The 16,537-nt window shown below is 62.7% G+C and overlaps 2 protein-coding genes, 1 long non-coding RNA gene and 1 other non-coding gene across 9 annotated transcripts; 1 reads left to right on the top strand and 3 right to left on the bottom strand.

Annotated features, from left to right (window-relative positions):
• Nucleotides 1–197: 197 nt before the first annotated feature.
• On the bottom strand, nucleotides 198–271 carry TRNAN-GUU. The gene has a single exon. It is a non-coding gene; the product is annotated as a tRNA-Asn (tRNA).
• A 1,086-nt stretch (nucleotides 272–1,357) lies between these two features.
• PCGF2 (polycomb group ring finger 2) lies at nucleotides 1,358–16,458 on the top strand. Of its 6 annotated transcripts, none has more exons than XM_040537129.1 (10): nucleotides 1,358–1,471; nucleotides 4,185–4,324; nucleotides 4,503–4,599; nucleotides 6,348–6,403; nucleotides 6,653–6,703; nucleotides 6,785–6,893; nucleotides 7,405–7,453; nucleotides 7,630–7,725; nucleotides 8,060–8,140; nucleotides 8,555–10,031. In XM_040537129.1, exons 2-10 carry the CDS (start codon nucleotides 4,213–4,215, stop codon nucleotides 8,888–8,890), a joined length of 987 nt encoding a protein of 328 aa, XP_040393063.1. In that variant the 5' UTR covers nucleotides 1,358–1,471; nucleotides 4,185–4,212; the 3' UTR covers nucleotides 8,891–10,031. The 6 variants fall into 6 exon arrangements, 5 of the variants coding, with proteins under 5 accessions (XP_040393063.1, XP_040393062.1, XP_040393064.1 ...); XM_040537128.1 differs by having other exon boundaries at nucleotides 1,414–1,471; nucleotides 7,627–7,725; XR_005814682.1 differs by lacking the exon at nucleotides 1,358–1,471 and adding an exon at nucleotides 15,284–16,458 and having other exon boundaries at nucleotides 2,875–4,324; nucleotides 7,627–7,725; nucleotides 8,555–10,364.
• CISD3 (CDGSH iron sulfur domain 3) lies at nucleotides 10,717–11,685 on the bottom strand. Its single transcript, XM_040537133.1, has 2 exons — nucleotides 11,450–11,685; nucleotides 10,717–11,201 (listed from the first exon to the last, which is right to left on the bottom strand). Exons 1-2 carry the CDS (start codon nucleotides 11,633–11,635, stop codon nucleotides 11,022–11,024), a joined length of 366 nt encoding a protein of 121 aa, XP_040393067.1. The 5' UTR covers nucleotides 11,636–11,685; the 3' UTR covers nucleotides 10,717–11,021.
• LOC121059912 lies at nucleotides 11,814–14,994 on the bottom strand. The gene is made up of 2 exons (XR_005814683.1): nucleotides 11,903–14,994; nucleotides 11,814–11,870 (listed from the first exon to the last, which is right to left on the bottom strand). It is a non-coding gene; the product is annotated as an uncharacterized LOC121059912 (long non-coding RNA).
• Nucleotides 16,459–16,537: the final 79 nt, after the last annotated feature.

Below are 16,537 nucleotides of genomic sequence, written 5' to 3'. Positions count from 1 at the left end.
CACCGGCCGCCCCCTCCCTCCTGCTGCAGGGGAGCCAGGAAAGCCCCCCCCCGCAGGCTTTGCAAAATGAACCCCCCTGCCCGGCGCTGGCCTCCTCTGCCTGTCGCCCCCGGCCGCTCCGTCGGGTTGGACTTGGGCGGAGAGGGAGGAAAAAATAAAAAATAATAAATCCAGCCGAGTACGAAAAAGGCGCGGGCCGTCCCTGGGTGGGCTCGAACCACCAACCTTTCGGTTAACAGCCGAACGCGCTAACCGATTGCGCCACAGAGACCGCGCTGGGGAGCAGCCCTGCGGCCGCCGCCCTGAGCCCGAACGCCCCGGGAGCGCCGCGGGGCTGCGCCCGCCCCGGCAGCACCCACCGGGAGCACCCACCCCGGGAATAGACACTCCGGGAGCACCCACCCTGGGGGCATCCACTCCAGGAGCACCCAGCTCCGGGAACACCCACCCGGCAGCACCCACCCCGGGATGGGGACACGCGCGGGACATGGGGGCCGGCCGGAGCCTTCCCCCGCGCCCATTCCCTCTTTTTCCTCTAATTTATTTCCCGGGGTTTTTCTTTTCTTTTTTTTTTTTTTTCCTTTCTTTCCCTGCCTTTTTTTCCCCCGCTTTCCTTTTTCCCCGTTTCTATTTTCCTCCTTTTCCTTTCCTTTCTTCCCTTCCCTCCTTTTCCATTTTCCCTCTCCTCCCCCTTTTATTCCCCCCTTCCCATTTTTCTCTTCTCTTCCCATCCTCTCCTCTCTGGCCCTGCCAGCCCCGCCGAGCCCCGACCGGCGGTCCCGGTCCCGGGAAGGTCCCACGGGTCCCGGGGCCGCCCGGCCGAGCAGTGCCGGGGGGGACACGGGGGGGGTCCCGGGGCTCTCCCCGGGCGGTGCCGCCGGGATGGGGGGCGCGGGGACCGCTCGGTGCTGCGGGCTGGGCAGCGCCGCCCCGGCCCGGCTTTGGGGCCCATTCCGGCCCATTTGGGGCAATTTTCTTTTCTCCCCGAGCACATCGGGGGGGTCGCACAGAGGGGGGGAGTCACAGCGAGGGGGGTGGCAGCAGGGGGGTCCTTCGTAGGCACGGAGGCACCGCTGCGCCCCGACCCCGCGGGGCGGCCGGGTCCCCTGGGGGGCGCAGGGGGGCCCTGTCCCGGTGCCCCCCCTCGGAGGGCGGCCCGGGGGGGGGGGGCCCCGCTCTCGGCCCCTCGCTGCCCCCCCCCGCAACACCCCAAAGGAATGAGGTCACGTGAGGCGGGGCGGGGCCTGGCGGCGGCTGGAGGAGGGAAAAAAATAAAAAAAAAAAAAAAGAGGAAAAAAAATAAAAAAAAAAGGAGGAGGAAGGGAGGGAAAGAGGGAAAAAAAAAAAAAAAAAAAAAGAGCGAGAGAAAAAAAAGGGCCCCGGCCGCAGCGCCGAGCCGAGCCGAGCCGCGCCGCGCCGAGCCCAGCCCGGGGGAGCGGAGGGGCGGCCGCGGTGCCGCCGCCGCCACCAGGTAGGGACGGGGCCCCGGGCCCCCCCCCGCCGGGCCCCGCCGCCCCCCCCGCGCCGCCCCCCCCACCCCGCGCCCTTTTCTCTCCGCGTTCAAGATGGCCGATGGCCGCCTCCCCCCGCTTTGTGCCGCCGCCGAACCAGGGGCCGATCACCCCCCCACCCGGTGCACCCTCCCCCCCCCCCTCCGGGCACCGGCGGGGGGCGGCGGAGCCCTGACAGCCCCCGGCCCGCGGCGGAGCGGGGCCCCCCCGGGCGGGCTGTCAGCCGGCCCCGAGCACAAAGGGCTGCGGTGCACCGGGGGCTCCCCGCGGCCGCCCCCTCCCCGGTCCCCAAACGGCCCCCCCCGGGCCTCGAGCACCGGAGCCGGGGCTGCCCGGGGGACTGCAGCCTGGGGGCGGCGGGGAGCGCGTGTCCGTGCCCGCGCGTGTCCGTGTCCGCGCGTGCCCGTGCCCGGGGGTGTCCCGGCCGCGGTCCGGGGGCTGTGCCCGTGCGCGCCCCCGCGTGCCCGTGCCCCTCCCGCCCGGCTCGGCCGCGCTGTTCCGCCCCGCGGTGGCGGCGGGGGCTGCCCCGTGCCGGTGTCACCCTCCCCGCGGCCGGGCCGGGACACCGGGAGGGGCGGGGGGCCCGTCGGGGGGCCGCGGGGGCGCGCTCCGGTGCTCGGGGCTCCGCTGCCGCCGTGCGAGCGAGGGCAGCGCCGGGAGGGCCGGGCGGCGCCTGGGGGGGCCCGCGGGCAGGGGGCGGCCGGGCGGCTCCAAGTTACCGGTGACTTTGAAACGCCCTTCCCCACGCGTGTCCGGCCCGCGGGGATTTTGGGGAGGGGGGCGCCGTGCCCGGCCACCGCCCACGGAGACAAAAGACCCCCGAGAGCCGGGACCGGGGGGGGACCGGGGGGGCGCGATCCCGGGGCAGGCGGCGGGACCCGCTCCGACAGCCCCCGACCGGGGCGGCACCGGGCAGGGGGCCGGGGGGGGCCGGGGCTTTGTTCGCCCCCGCGGCAGGAAATCGCGGCTGTTATCACCCGGGTTTATTAGAACCGGTTTGCGCCGGTGGCTCAGGCCCCCCCCCCCCCCTCCCGGGGAGACCCGGGCCGCCATTGGCGGCTGCAAGTACCAAAAGCATCGAAACCCACCCAAAACGCAGCCCTGTGCAGCTGCGCTCCCCCCGGCCCCCTGGCGTTCCCCTGGCTGGGGGGAGCAGGGCGCTGGCGGCGGCCCCCCCTCACCTGGGGCTGCAGGGGTCGAGGGCACCTGCCCGGGGGCAGCCGGGGGCAGGGCACCCGCGTGTCCCCTGGGGGTGCCCAGCTCCGACCCCCGGGGCTGGGGCTGCGCAACGGCCCCGATGCCCCCAGCCCCTTCCCTGCCAGCACCCCCTGGGGCACCGCTTGGCCCCGTGCTGGGGCAGCTGCAGTGTCCTTGTGGTCCCCGTCACTGCAGCGTCCCCATCCCTGTCCCCACGGTGTCCCCGTGCACCTGCCTCCGGGGACCCTGTGCAGAAACCCAGCCTGGAGTGCGAGGAGAGGGCGGCACGCGAGGCGGCTTCCCCGGGACACGCGCCTGACACGGCCCCGGCCTTGCACGCACAGCCCCGAGCACCCCCTGCACACGCAGCCCCCTCCGTGCCCCATTTTCTCCCTGGGCATGGGGTTTGCCCCTAAACCCCGTCCCCGCGCAGCAGCGGTTGTGGGGCTGGCGGGTTGTCCCGGCGGTTTTCGGGGTGTCGGGGTTGGGGTGCTTGCGAGGGGCCTGGCTCGCTGTCGGGCGGCACCGCCGCAAGCCCAGCCCTGCACGGGGGGGGGCACAGGTGTGTGTGCGTGTGCCTCCACCTGCGTGCACGTGGGGCTGCGCGTGGCCCCGCGGTGCGTGCGCACGGCCCCGTGTGCGTACCCGGGGGGCTGCGCGCCGCGCTGCCGGCACACCCTCGCGCTGCCACCGCTCTGCCCACGCTCATTGACACAAACCCGGGGCTTGTTCTCCCCTCTCCCCGGCTCGGCTGGTTGTAATAACGTTCTGGCTCCTCTCCAAGTATTGGGGTTGCCGTAGAAACAGGAAAACTGCAGCGATTTCGGGGCCCGGCTCCGCCGTCTCCCATCGTAGGGTCCGGAGCAGGCAGGGGAGCGGGCAGGCAGCGACTCCCCGCGCCCCCCGTGCTGGTGGGGGGACAATGCCTGCACCCCGCGGCCCCGTGTGCACACTCGGCCTTGCACACTTGGCTTTACACACCTGGCCTTGCACACTTGGCCTTGCACACCCAGCCCTGCCCAGGTGCCCGCGTGCACTCCTGGCTGTGGGCAAGTGGCCAGCCCTAGCCCCTGGAGTTTCTATAGAAACCGCGAGGCGGTGGCTGGAAATGCCTTCTCCATCGAACGCAACAAAAATATACTCGTGCGTGCGAGTGTGTGCGTGTGCACGTGTGTGTCTATGTGTGCACAGCCCGGGGAGCTACAGTCAGGGCTGGCTGCCCCGGGGGATTTGTCCCCACTCGTTGGCGCGGTGGGGACCCGCTCGGGGACCAGGAGATGGGAACTCACAGCCGAGGGAGCTGGGTGGGGGCTGCGTGGGGCTGTGCGTGGGTGCTGCTCCTGCACCCCAGGGCTGCGGGGTGCGGGACTGGGGCAGCCCCAGCGCCCCCGGGCTGGATTTGCCCCTCAGAGGCAGAAGCGGGTCCTGTTGGTCCTGGCCTGGCACCAAGCAGCTGTTTTGGGTATTTCCCTCCAGGGAGGATCCGCCGCGGCGCTGCTCCAAGATGCACAGGACCACCAGGATAAAGATCACCGAGCTCAACCCCCACCTGATGTGCGCCTTGTGCGGCGGCTACTTCATAGACGCCACCACCATCGTGGAGTGCCTGCACTCCTGTGAGTGTCCCAGCACCTGGCCCCGCCGCACCCATGGGTGCCCCGGCCTGGCCGTGCCCAAGCCGCAGTGGGGCTGTGGCAGGGGGCAGCAGGGTCCTGCCCCGGGTCAGTGCGGGGCGTGGGGCTGGTGGAAGGGTTTTCCCCCCCCCATTTGCTCAGGTCACCTCTCTCCCTGCAGTCTGCAAAACCTGCATCGTCCGCTACCTGGAGACCAACAAGTACTGCCCCATGTGTGATGTCCAGGTGCACAAAACCAGGCCCCTCCTCAGCATCAGGTGAGCAGGGGGGCTCTGAGCCTGGCATGGAGGGGACGTGACCGGGGGTGTCCCCCCCCGGAGGGGCTGGCCGGGTGCCTGCAGGGGTTGCCCCGCACCATCCCCGTGCATCGCAGACCGCAGCCGTCCAACCTACAGCCCTGCTGTGACCTGCGGCCACCCATGCGTTACAGCTCCCGGTGCTGTGCCCCGTGGGGATGGTCCCGTGGCCCTGGGGGGATGCCGGGGGGGGCTGGCGGCGGCGCAGGTGAAGCCGTGCCCATGGCACAGGGGCTTCGCGCCAGCCCGCGTCTGGCTGGGGACGCAGACACGTCCCATCGGGGCGGAATTGGCTCTGCAGGTGGTTGGCATAGAAACCGTGAAAGGCTGCAATACATCACTGGGCGCTTTTTTTTTTCTCCCTCCTCCTCCTTTTTTTTTAGCCTCTTCCATGTAAATCCGTTTCTGTAGTAACACTTTTTCCGCTTTATGGTTTGTTTTTTTTTTTTTTTTCCCTGGTTCACTATGAAATATTTACACTCCAGCTCCCACGGCTCCCTCGCTGAAGCCTCCCAGCCTGTGCGCAGAGGGGAACACGGCACAGCGGCCGTGGCAGCCCCGAGCCCGGCCATCTAGGGTCCCCTTTGTACTGCACTTGCCCCCTACCACGCTTGCTTGGGCGATTTGGGGCCGAAGGGCGAATCACAGCACTGATGGGTGCTGGGCGCGATGCTGCGCGTGCCCGGGGTGCTGCCCGCCTGTGCCCCCAGGTGCGGCCACGCCAGGCTGGATGGGGTTGACTCATGCAGCAGCAGCGGCCGGCTGGCAATTAAGCTGCCAATCAAGTGGCAGAGGTTGCTTTTTCATTAGCTTGCTGTAAATTACAAAGCAAATTCTCTGGGTATGTATTATAAATAAAATCACAGCGGGGCCTCGTGAACCAGAGTGACATCACCAAGGAATTAGGGATGAAAGACGTGGTTAGGCTAAAAATAATATATGAATAGCTGCTATGGTCATTTGTTTTCCTTTAAAATAAAGGCCTTATTATTAAAGTGGAAATAATTGCAGATATAATTTACTTTTCACCATTCCCACTGCTCTTGCTTTGTTTTTGAGATTTTTTTTTCAGCTTTTCAAGTCTGCCAAACGCCCTGCCTGCAGCGAGAGCCCAAGGCCTTGAGCAAAGCCCCGGCCCTGGGTCTGTGCTGAGGACGGGACCTGAGCTCCCCCTGCTCGAGTGCTTTTGGAGATCTTACCCGGAGGTGCTCAGATTTTAGTGAATAAACTTCGCTTTGGTTTACACCAGCTCGCATTTGGCTCTGTCCTGCAATCTGTACGGCAGGGGGAATGCAAAGCCTTGGCCGAGAGCTGCATCTGAGCCCAACAATAAAATGAGATGCAAATTAAAACTTGCAGAAACATTCGCTGATCTTAGATTTTTTTTTTGCAAGCTCTTGGTGTGTTTTTGTAATAGTTTTGACTACTGAAACGGATCCTGGCCCCAAAATCATGCTGTCATCGTCCTCGGCAATTACAAGGATTTTTGAGATGGTTTTCTTTCTTTTTCCAGGGTTAACCCTTTGTGGGGGTGCAGGGGGAGCTACGCTTGCCTAGCTCCAGGCCCACAGCTGCTCCTGCAAGGCAGGGTTGAGCCGTCGCTGTAGGACGGGCTCCGGACTTTGTTTGGGGGTTTTCATGGAGGGAGAGGGGAGAGATGTCCCAACCCAGCTGATTTTTCTCTTTTTTCCTTTTCTTTTTCCCCCCAGGTCAGACAAAACCCTCCAGGATATCGTGTACAAACTGGTCCCGGGGCTTTTCAAAGGTACAGGCATGGATGATTATAACTGAGAGAGAAAGAACAGGTTTGGGGTTGTTTTTAAATCCCTCCCACCCCTCGGGGAGCCTGGTCCCCCGGGCTGCACGCCGCCTGCGCGCGCCGTTCCCCGGTGACAGTGACAGGAGGGGAAGGAGCGGTGGGTCCGGGGGTCTGCGCCCCCCCCGCTCCTCTCCCTCTGCCTCTCTCTGCCCCGTGGTGGGTTTTCCCCCACCTTCCTCCTCCCTTCTCTTGCAGACGAGATGAAGAGGCGGCGTGACTTCTACGCAGCCTACCCCATGGCCGAGGGTGAGTGGCAGCCCGGGGGGCGCCCCCGGCCCCGCTCAGCCCCCAGCCGCGGCTCAGCCTCCCCCTCCTCCTGCCCCCCAGTTCCCAATGGCTCCAACGAGGATCGCGGGGAAGTCTCCGAGCAGGACAAGGGGAACCTGGCGGACGACGAGATCGTCAGCCTGTCCATAGAGTTTTACGAAGGAACGAGGTACCGCTCCCAGCTGCTGCTGGGCTTCTGCCTGGGCTGGGTCTTGTCTTTGGGACAGGGGGGCAGCCAGCACCCCCTGCCCCACACGCTGTCCCACAGCACCCATGGGTGCTGCGGCCGTGGGCTCTCCACCCACTGGGCAGGCAGGGAGGGCACCCACAAGGTTCGTCCCAGGCGGCGGAGCCCGAGGCTGCGGCATCCCCGGCAGCAGGGGCGGCCTCCAAGGATGTCGTGGTGATGGGAGCGGTGGTTCCGAGGGAGGGGGGAGCACGGTGGCCTGGGCAGTGACACTGATGTGGTTTTGGGGCGCTGCATGGGAAATGCAGCAGCGTGTGCGTGGGCATGGCCCGGGGGGGGGGGCAAAGCCAAGAGCCTGGCTGCAGCTCCCAAGGTGTTTCCCCTCGTAGCCGCACCACGGACCGCTCTTCTGGGGGGTTGTGTTTTTTCCTCTCCTCTGCCTTTTTCTTTCTCCTGCAACTTTGTCCTGTGTTTGTTTTCGTGCCCCCCCCAGGGAGGAGAAGAAAGGGACCATCGAGAACGGGGACCTGGAGAAGGAAAAGGTGAGTGCGTGGGGCCAAGGCATGGGGAGCTCCATGCGCGGCCACGTCGGGATGGTGGGGGGGCAGGGGGGCACCCCCAGGCCGTCTGCTGACAGGGCTGGGAGCTGCCCCCTGCCCACGGTGGGCTCTCAGCGACACCTCTCCCCCCGGTCCCCGCCTTGCTGCGTCCCCAGAAGAACGGGGTGCGATTCCTGCGCTGTCCCGCCGCGATGACGGTCATGCACCTGGCCAAGTTCCTCCGCAACAAGATGGATGTTCCCAGCAAGTACAAGGTGAGCGCGAGCCCCCCACGGGGTGTGCGGGTTTGGGGGGGGGGGGGGCATCCCGTGTTGCATCTCCTGCTGGCAGCGTGCCCAGCTTCGCCTGTTCCCAAATACCACGGCTCTGCTTCAGGAAGCACAGGGTTTGCATTGCTGGCAGGTGAGTGCTGGGGCAGGATCCGTCCCTTCTGGCCCATTTTCATGCAGCCTGAGGGGCCAGCGCTTTGCACATAAACTGGGAGTTTGCTCTGGCTGCTGGCAAGGACGGTGCTGGGAGCCCCAGGAGCCCCCAGTCAGCAAAACCCCAATGTCCCCTTAGTGGCTCTGATGCTGTCCTCTATGCCAGGTGGAAGTCCTCTACGAAGATGAACCCCTGAGGGAGTATTACACCCTGATGGACATCGCCTACATCTACCCCTGGAGGAGGGTAAGCGGAACCGCCTCCGTCCCTGCTGCAGGCTGCAGTTGCCAGGGCTTCTCTTGGAGAAGAGCTTGGAAAAGAGCTCCTTTAGGTGAAGGCAAACGGCATTGGAAAACTTAAAAAATGGAAAACCTAACAATTGGAAAACCTAATAACTGGAAAACCTAGCAATTGGAAAACTTCAAAATGGAAAACTTAAAAAATTGAGCATCTACAGAAATTAACTCCCCAGATGCCTCCCTGCCTTAGGGAGCTGTTTGCTTCAGGGCTGGTTTTCTGGAGGCCAGCTCCCACCTGCAGTGGTGGGGCTGCTGGGGGGAGCCGTGGGTGCTTTCCTGCCCCTCTCCCCAGGGCAGTGCAGGAGGGCGTGGGGTGCTGTGGGTGCGGGATGCCATCCGTCTGCCCCTCTCCCTCCTGCAGAACGGGCCCCTGCCGCTGAAATACCGCGTCCAGCCCGCCTGCAAGCGGCTCAAGCTGTCCCAGCCGGCCACCTCCGAGTGCACCAACACCAGCGGCGCCTCCGAGTGCGAGTCTGTCAGCGACAAAGCCCACAGCCCCGCCACGCTGCCCGCCACCTCGTCCTCCCTGCCCAGCCCCGGCACGCCGTCCCACGGCTCGCCCAGCTCCAACGCCACCGCCGGCAGCGGCCCCGGCCCCGCGCTCAACGGCACCTCGAACTGCCACCCGCTGCCCCCGGCCGCCAGCCGGTGCCGCAAAACGACTGTCAATGGCAGCACGGCCTCCGCCTTGACCTAAAAAGCAAAAAAAAACAAACAAAAAAAAAAACAGGGACGCCTGGCTGGGTTTTATATATCTATATATATTATATATATACATATATAAATATATATGTGTACATAGGGAGAAAAAATTATACATACTTATTTTCTATTGATTGACCAGATTAATTTAAAATGCAAATAAGACACATAAATGTGGTTGAATATTTTAAATTTTTTTTTTTTTTTTTTTTAATTTTAACTTATGGAAGCTGCATGCCGGAGCTGGGAGCCACGCAGGCGCTGCCGCCTGCCCTGCTCATTCTCTCTAATGCTTTTCCCTCTCCTCCCCACCCCTCTCCCCTCGTGCCCGCTCAGAGAGAGACAGGGCGGTGAGCAGGGCCTGCCGGACGCACAGGTAAGGGCTAAGCACAGGTAAGGGCCAAGCACAGAAGCCAAAAACTCCCTCCACTGCCTCAGCCCCGCTCTCGGGCTCGGCGTGGGCTTTGCCGGTGCGATGCGGTGCGGCTCCGCTGGGCTCTGGCAGCGGAGGGGGAGCTGCTCCGCGTCCGCGTGCCCCCAGCCCCGCTGTGTCCTTTTTTTTTGCTTTTCAGTGGGTTTTCTTTTTGCACCAGGCTCGATAACGTGGTGCCCACAGCCAGCTGGTACCGATGTCCGTTTGCTGGCACCAAGCATCCCTTGCTGGTGTTGCCCACCCTGCTTTGCCTTGCCATGCACGTTTCTGTTTCTTTTGTGCTTTCCCTGTGTGGTCTCTGGACGTTGTTTCAGGCTCTGATCTAGCAAAGCCTTACACAGACGCCTCCCTTTCTGCACAGTAAGTAGTTTCTTTTTTTATTCCTAGCTAAAAAAACTACACTTGTGCCCTGATGGTGAAGGGCCAGCCATACCGGGGAGGCGTAGGAGCACAAGCCCCAGTGAATATTGGATTTTTCCTTGCCAAGGGAGTTGCCACCTCCCTGGGTGCGCCTGTGGCCGGGCAGCTGCGTGGTGGGGGCAGCACCCAGCCAGGGGGACACGGAGTCAGGAGCCGCCCGCACCCACGGGACCCCCGTGCCACTGGCCCCCTGGCAAACGTCCACAGCTTCGCCACATTTCAGAGCTTTTTCCCCCTCTGTCCTTCCCACCCTTTCCTCCTGTCCCCACATTGGATTTTAAAATAAAAAATAAAAAAATGACTACAGTGCCTTTAGCCAGGAGGCTTCGGTGAGGGGAAGCGTGGGAAGGCGCTGCTGTTTCGGGCAGGAGCAGCACCGGCACCGCCGGCTGCCCACGCGCTCTGGGGAGGGGACCAACTTCACAGTCACAAAAAAAGCACAGGAGCCCCGGGGAGCGCAGACCCTGGGGGTTTATCTCCTCCCCTCGCTGGGGAGGGGGGGACGAGTGACAAAAACCAAGCAAGTGCCTGCAGCGCCCGGACAGCAGCCGGCAGCGGCACGGTGAGAACCAAAGGAAAGCGGCACGGGAATTGTATGGACAGCCCGACTCCAAAGGTCAGGACACGTGGGATGTTACTGTTGTGTTCTGTTTTTTTTTTTTTTAAGTACCGCACCCCCATCACGGACTTGAAGGCACCTTTGCTATAGCACAGCCCCGGGCTCCCCGCCTGTGGGTGCTGGGGATGGGCCCCAGTTGTTTCTTGTCTCTTCCCCATCCCCGGCTGGGGCTCAAAGCGTGTTGGGGGCTCTGTTTGTCTCGGTTTTGACACCCCTTTTCTCCTTGTAAATAGGCTAAAATGGACTGAGGGAGGCCACAGCAGTGCCTCGGTCTGGGGTTTGTGTGGGGCTCTGGGGGGGGGTTGTTTTGTTTCGTTTTTTCCTATATGGTACAAACCAAACTGCTCGGTATGTTTGCATCCTGTACGGCGTTTTAATGTCCTGTAACATATTCTGATATCCATATATCGTTATTGGTTAAACATTTGTATAACGACAGCTTTGTACATGGAATAAATGCTGCAGATTGCCATTCACCCGGCTGTGCCTGAGGTGCCCAGCTGCCGGGGGGGTGCCCAGCTGCCGGGGGGGTGCCCAGCTCCCTCGGGGGCACCCCCATCCTGCACCCACTCCGCCGGTCCCGGTCCCGGGGGGGCTTTCGTTTCCCAGCCTCCGTGGCCCCGGCGGGGCCGAGCTTCCGCGGCGGGGCCGTGCTCAGGGCCGGGGGCCGGGGGGGGCCGCCTGCTCCCGGTGCTCCCGGTGGCTGCCGTCGCAGTAGGGGGGGCTGCGGGTGCGTTTGCAGACGCACAGCGGGGCCGCCCCGTCCGCCTCGGCCGTGAAGCGCAGCGGGGAGACGCCGGGGGCCGCCGTCCGGTGCGAGCCGTCGCAGAAGGGCTGCGGGGGACAAGGGGGGGGCGCGGTGGCGGCGGGGTTGGGGGCGGGGGGGGGGGCCCGCTGCTGCCCCCGCCCCGAGCGGCCCCGAGGGACCCCGCGTCCCGCCCCCGGCCCCACTGCCGCGTCCCCGCGCTGTGTATGGGGGGGTTGGGGGGGGGGTTGGGGGGGGGGGTCGGGGGGGGGATCGAGGGGAATTGGGGGGGATCGGGGGGGTGGCGGGGGCTCCCTCCCCCAGCGCCGGGCCCGACCTGCGTCTTGCTGTGCCCGCAGGAGCACCACGCGTATTTCTTCCCCGCCTTCAGCTCCACCACCAACGGCTGCGGGGGGGCGGAGGAGGGGGCGGAGGGGGCAGAGGAGAGCGCGGGGCCGCGCAGAGCCCCCGGAGGGGCCCGATCCCGGCCCGCCCGCAGCGCGGCCGCCCCCAACCGCAGCATGGCCCCAGCGCCCCCCCCCCCCCCCCCCCCCCGACACCCCCCGGCCGGCTCCGCCTCGCCCCGCCCCGCCGGAAGAGACGGGGGGGGGAAGGAGGAGGGACACTGGGGGGGGGTGGCCCTCACCGCCCTGAGTTCCCCCCCCCTTCCTTTCTTTTTTTTTTTTTTTTTAACGTTTAACTACTGGGAAACGCAGCTCTGCTGACAGCCGCCGTGATTGAGCCCCCGCAGATGGCCGCTCGCCGCGGGGGGGGGGGGGGGCGCGATCACGATCGGGCCCGGGGGCTGCTGCTGCCCCCCCCCCCCCCCCCCCCCCCCCCCCGGGGCACCCACCACCTTCACTTCGGGGCTGCGGGCTTGCAGGAGGGAGCTGCAAGGGGGGGAGCCTGTGCGGGCAGGGAGGGGATAAATGGGGGCAAGGGGCTTCAGCTGTGCCTGGTCCAAGCCCTGAGCACAGCACCGGAGGTCTCGCCAGCAAAGAGCCCTTTCCTTGCAGCAGCTGCAGCTCCACAGCAATGCCCCGGCTCTGGTGCAGGCAGCGGTGGGCTGGGAGGGGATTTTCTGTACCGAGGGTTCTCACGTAAAACCCCCGGAGCTAAAGCAAAGGCTCCGCCTGCCCTCACTGCCCCTGCACAGCTGCAGGTACCCTGACGGGCGTGGGGAGCCACAGCTGGAGCTGGGCTTCGTCCATTAGGCGCTGTTAGAAGGACCAGAAGGGCAGCAGCTGTGCTAGCACGCTTACGAGCTCTTTGGCTGCCTCTGCTCCCCTGTCCGAAGAAGCTTCCCTGCAGGGCTGAAGCCATGCGGACACCCAGGAGCCTGCGCTTGGCCCCGTGGGTCCTGCAGAGCCAGCGTCCCTTTTCCAGGCAGATCAAAGCATGGGAGAGCTGGCTCCTGAGCAAATTCCTCCTCTCTGTGCCACCGCTTCTCCACGTGGAAAATGGGTGAGGAGGGGACACCTCTGAGCTGCGGTTTCAGACCTGCTGCTGCAAGTTACCTTTGAGATTGTTGCTACCTTCCCCCGGCCGTGAAGGTGACATCCACAGGCTTCACAACTCCACAAGCACGGGAGAGGCACCAGGGACACATTCAGCTCCCTGCCTCAAGGCTTTTTTGATCACAGGCACTTGATTATTTTTACTTATGTGGGTTTAAGAAACCGCACAGCACAGCATATACCAAGGGCAACAGTAAATAAGAGAGCGGCGTGAGCTGCCAGCTCTGAAACGTGCTGGACTGGCTGGGCTGGGAGAGAGCCCTTGAACAAACTGCTTGGAGCACAGCGGTGCCTGCTCAGCCCCATCGGGCCGGAATTGGACGGACGATGCAGGTGTCCTTAAGTGCAAACATAAAACAGAGCAATGCCCTTATCAGCATCTGGATGGGCGACGTGCACTGGAGAGAGGAGTGCAAACAAACCCGGCTTTAACTTGAAAGGCTTTAGGAGCAGCCGGCATTGCTGCTCTGTGCAGCTGGCCCCTGATGCAGCTGTGGCTGCGCTCCCCTTTGGAGAGGAGAGGGAGGTTTAGGCCAACTGATGGACTTGTGCTGAGCAGAGAAGCCTCCCAGCACAAGTCCCTTTCTCCAGGCCTCTGCAGCAGGAGAGCATCTGCATCCCGAGCCAATCCTCCGGTCACGCGAAACAACTGCAGCCTGTTCTGAGCTCCCGAGGGACCCACTCCACCACCGCAGCGGACCGCGTCCCCGCTTGCTTCAGGCATGTCGGTCACCTCTCACCCTGCCAACTGGCCTGAACATTTCACCCCAAAGAGTATGATATCAGCTGCTTGGTATGTCCCCCCCGGAGTCCTATAGCGAGCACACGAGAAGACCTCGTCTATGTCTATGTTGTCTTTGGTAGGGAGCCAAGGGGCTCAAGCCATCTGCATCCATACGCTCTGCAGGGACAGAGCCGGAGTCTGAACCAGCCCCAGCCAGCCAGGGCAGCCGGCTTGTGGCTACAGCACGCCTGCCAGTGTGGAAGCAGAGAGAAAAATGAGGCTCCGTGGTGTCCAGGACCAAGACAGCCCCCGTGTGTACACGAGCTACGTCTCATGACACTGGTGAGCGGCTGGGAGAGACCAGCGGCGGAGCCTGTAGGAGCTAAGAGCTGTAGAAGAGAGGGGCTCTGCATGGGATTGCTTGGACAGATACATTTCATGCACCTGCTGTAGCTATATTTCTCCCATTATCCTGGTCCAAGAAGATGCCAAGACCTGCTTGTCTGTCACAAAACCAGGGAACAAAGCTCAGTGCCATCCTTTCTTGCCTCTCCAGCCCCCTCCTTGCAAAACAGGAACAGAAATGCTACCGAGAGCTAAGCAGTGGAAAGAGAAGAACCATGCCAGGAATAAAGCAACCCAACTCTGCAGAAATAGTCAGCTTCTTTGTGTTTCAGGGCTCCAAGAAACACAGCAGAACTGGATCCGGGCCCCTGGTGCTCCACGAGCAGCCCCCGCGCCTCCCTCCCAGCCTGTGCCCTGGCACCGAGCGCCCGCACGCGGCCTGCCAGCTCCGCAGCGGGTTTCCTCCCACGCTGGGCTCCTCTCCCACCACTTCCACACCAGAGGACTGAAGCAGAAGCACTGCGTTTCCTTCCAGCCTGAGAAACCAGAGGACAAGTTCCTGAGCTGGCACAAGCTGCTCAACGCCCTCAGCAACCGCTTACATCAGTGGGGACCTGCTCCAGGCCCAGCGATTCTGGGCACCAAGAGGAGGCTTTGCAGCTACCGGCCACAGCAGAGAGCAACCGAGTCCTCAGATGCGGGCACCAAACCTCCTTTTCCCTCCAAGTAACTAAACATTTCCTACAGCTGAACGTTTCCTACAACAACCCTGAGCCTTCGATGATCCAACTCCGCAAGCCCAGGCTTTGTGTGGCAAACTCTGCCTCCCCTGGACAACCCCTTGAACGAGTAAAACCACCCTTAGGTGAAAAAGTCAATGCCAGTGTCTCTGGTTGCCCCCACATCCCCTGAGCAGGGACACAAACAGGTTGCGGAGGCGAGGCCCGAGGAGCCAGCTGGAGAGCTTCCAAGGTCAGTGGGGTTTTTTCGGGGGCTGCTCTGCCGATTAGCACAGGCTGCGGCCACTCTGCCGGGGAGACTGGGCACTGCTCAGCCTCTCCCTCCTCTCCTGGCAGGGTCAAGGTTACGACAACAGCGCCAGGGCTCGGCTGCCTCCTCTGTGCTAACAGGAAAAATTACAGGCGCTCTCCCCTCTCCCTGGTCTCCTTCACTCACGAGGTGCAAAGCCAGCAGAGAGGCTGAAACCCTGCCCATGCACCTCAGCCCCACGGACAGCACAGCACCTAGGTGGGGGGGTTCATCACCCAGACCTTATTCTCTTTTCAATGCCGAAACCCTAACTGCATTAAAAAGTCTTTGATGTTAATATTAATATTATTTATTATAATAAAGAACAGTCAAGCAGCGTGAAAAAAATATATCTTAGCTACATTACCTTAAATTGCCAAAAATATACACATTTTTCTCTTTTATTTAATAAAAAACAAATCAAAACAAAGAAGACACATGCAACATACTAAATGAGACATTAGCATCAAAACGGGTAAAGAAATGTACCCCAGTGCAACTGAAACACAGATAATCTTTAGCTTTTATTTCTCTTTCCCCCACTCCTCCTTTCCAGATGCAGGTGCTCAGCGGCGGCCCTCCGGCAGCGACCCTCCTGCTCCCCTCAGGCTGCCAAAGGCACCTTTGGCTCTGGGGCAGGTTGAGGCGATTTGACGAGGAGGAGCACGCTTCAAGGGGACCGGGCGCCTTTGGAAGAGGTCGGAGAAATGTGTAAGTGCTATCTGAACGCCTCTTCCCCCGCTCGTCAGCTCCAGCCTCGTCCCCGCCTGTCCCGGAGAGCGGCTTCGTGCTCCAACCAGCGCCACAAGCGAACGCGGGGACGTGCCCAGCAGGAGCAGGGAACCAGGACCGCAGCGTAGCTCAGCCCACCCTGCTTTTAGCAGAGATCCTGTCTACGAACGCAGTCCTCGAATTCAGTCCTCGATTTCCAACCTCTTCCTCCGGGTGGGCTCCCCGGGTGTCTTCCCAGCAGCAGCGCGGGGCCCGTACGGCGCGTTTCAGCCCCGACTGCGCGCTCACCTTCATCATGTACCTCTCGCTGACCCCCTGCCACCTTTCCGCTGTCGCCCAGGGATTTGGGCGCCATCCCACTGATCTGAACAAGGTTTTCGTTTGTCCCAGGAGTCAACTTGCTCTGGGGACAGCCGTTAACCAGCCTCCCCTCCTCCATCCCCTCTGCTCCTGCTCCCAGCTCGTTAATTCCAGGGCGTGAAATGTGGTTAAATTTTGGAACAGTTTGACCAGGTCTGGACAGGACGTCAGGTCCGGGTGGTTACCGAGCAGTCTGAAGGCTGTGCTGCTGGTAAGCATGACAGCACAACAGGTGGCAACTCAAACTTGGGATGTTACAGAAAAAAATAAAAAAGGAAAAAAAAAAGAAAAAAAAGAAAAAAAAGAAATAGAACAACTCCAACCCAGACAAACCCAGCTGGGCAAGCAGCTGGCTGGCAGCTATCACATCTGCAGATTTAACAGCCACTGCTGTACCCCTACCCTCCTGTCCGTCATCCCGCTGACCCAGACCCGCACTCATCAGTGGGCCCAGCTGCTCCTGAGTCCCACGGACCTGATGCACAGAGGTTGGCAGGTCCGGCCCTCACCTGCGTGCAGCCGTCACACACAAACGGGGCACGTCAGGGCTGAATTTAGCACGGCAGCCTCGGAAACGGCTGTGGCACCGACGCTCACAGAGGAGCGGGGGCACAGCACGGCTGTTTGGGGGGGGGGGGAGGGGGGAACAAAAAAAAAGTGCAAGCACACGACTGTGCCAGAGGAAATTTCAGGGACGGGGAGCCAAGATTAGAGTCAA

The sequence above is a fragment of the Cygnus olor genome, chromosome 25 (assembly GCF_009769625.2).
Source record: "Cygnus olor isolate bCygOlo1 chromosome 25, bCygOlo1.pri.v2, whole genome shotgun sequence".
Lineage (NCBI taxonomy): Eukaryota > Metazoa > Chordata > Aves > Anseriformes > Anatidae > Cygnus > Cygnus olor.
Note: the sequence above shows the minus strand (reverse complement) of the source record. Positions and strands in the feature narration are given on the sequence as shown.

Bases quoted from the DNA above. Each gene is read 5' to 3' on its own strand.
- PCGF2 (XM_040537127.1), top strand. From the start codon at position 3,631: ATGCCTGCACCCCGCGGCCCCGTGTGCACACTCGGCCTTGCACACTTG. The intron at 6,704-6,784 runs GTGAGTGGCAGC...CCTGCCCCCCAG, and splicing joins AGCCTACCCCATGGCCGAGG to TTCCCAATGGCTCCAACGAG. The intron at 7,726-8,059 runs GTGAGCGCGAGC...CCTCTATGCCAG, and splicing joins ATGTTCCCAGCAAGTACAAG to GTGGAAGTCCTCTACGAAGA.
- CISD3 (XM_040537133.1), bottom strand. From the start codon at position 11,635: ATGCTGCGGTTGGGGGCGGCCGCGCTGCGGGCGGGCCGGGATCGGGCC. The intron at 11,202-11,449 runs GTCGGGCCCGGC...TGTCCCCCGCAG, and splicing joins GCGGGCACAGCAAGACGCAG to CCCTTCTGCGACGGCTCGCA.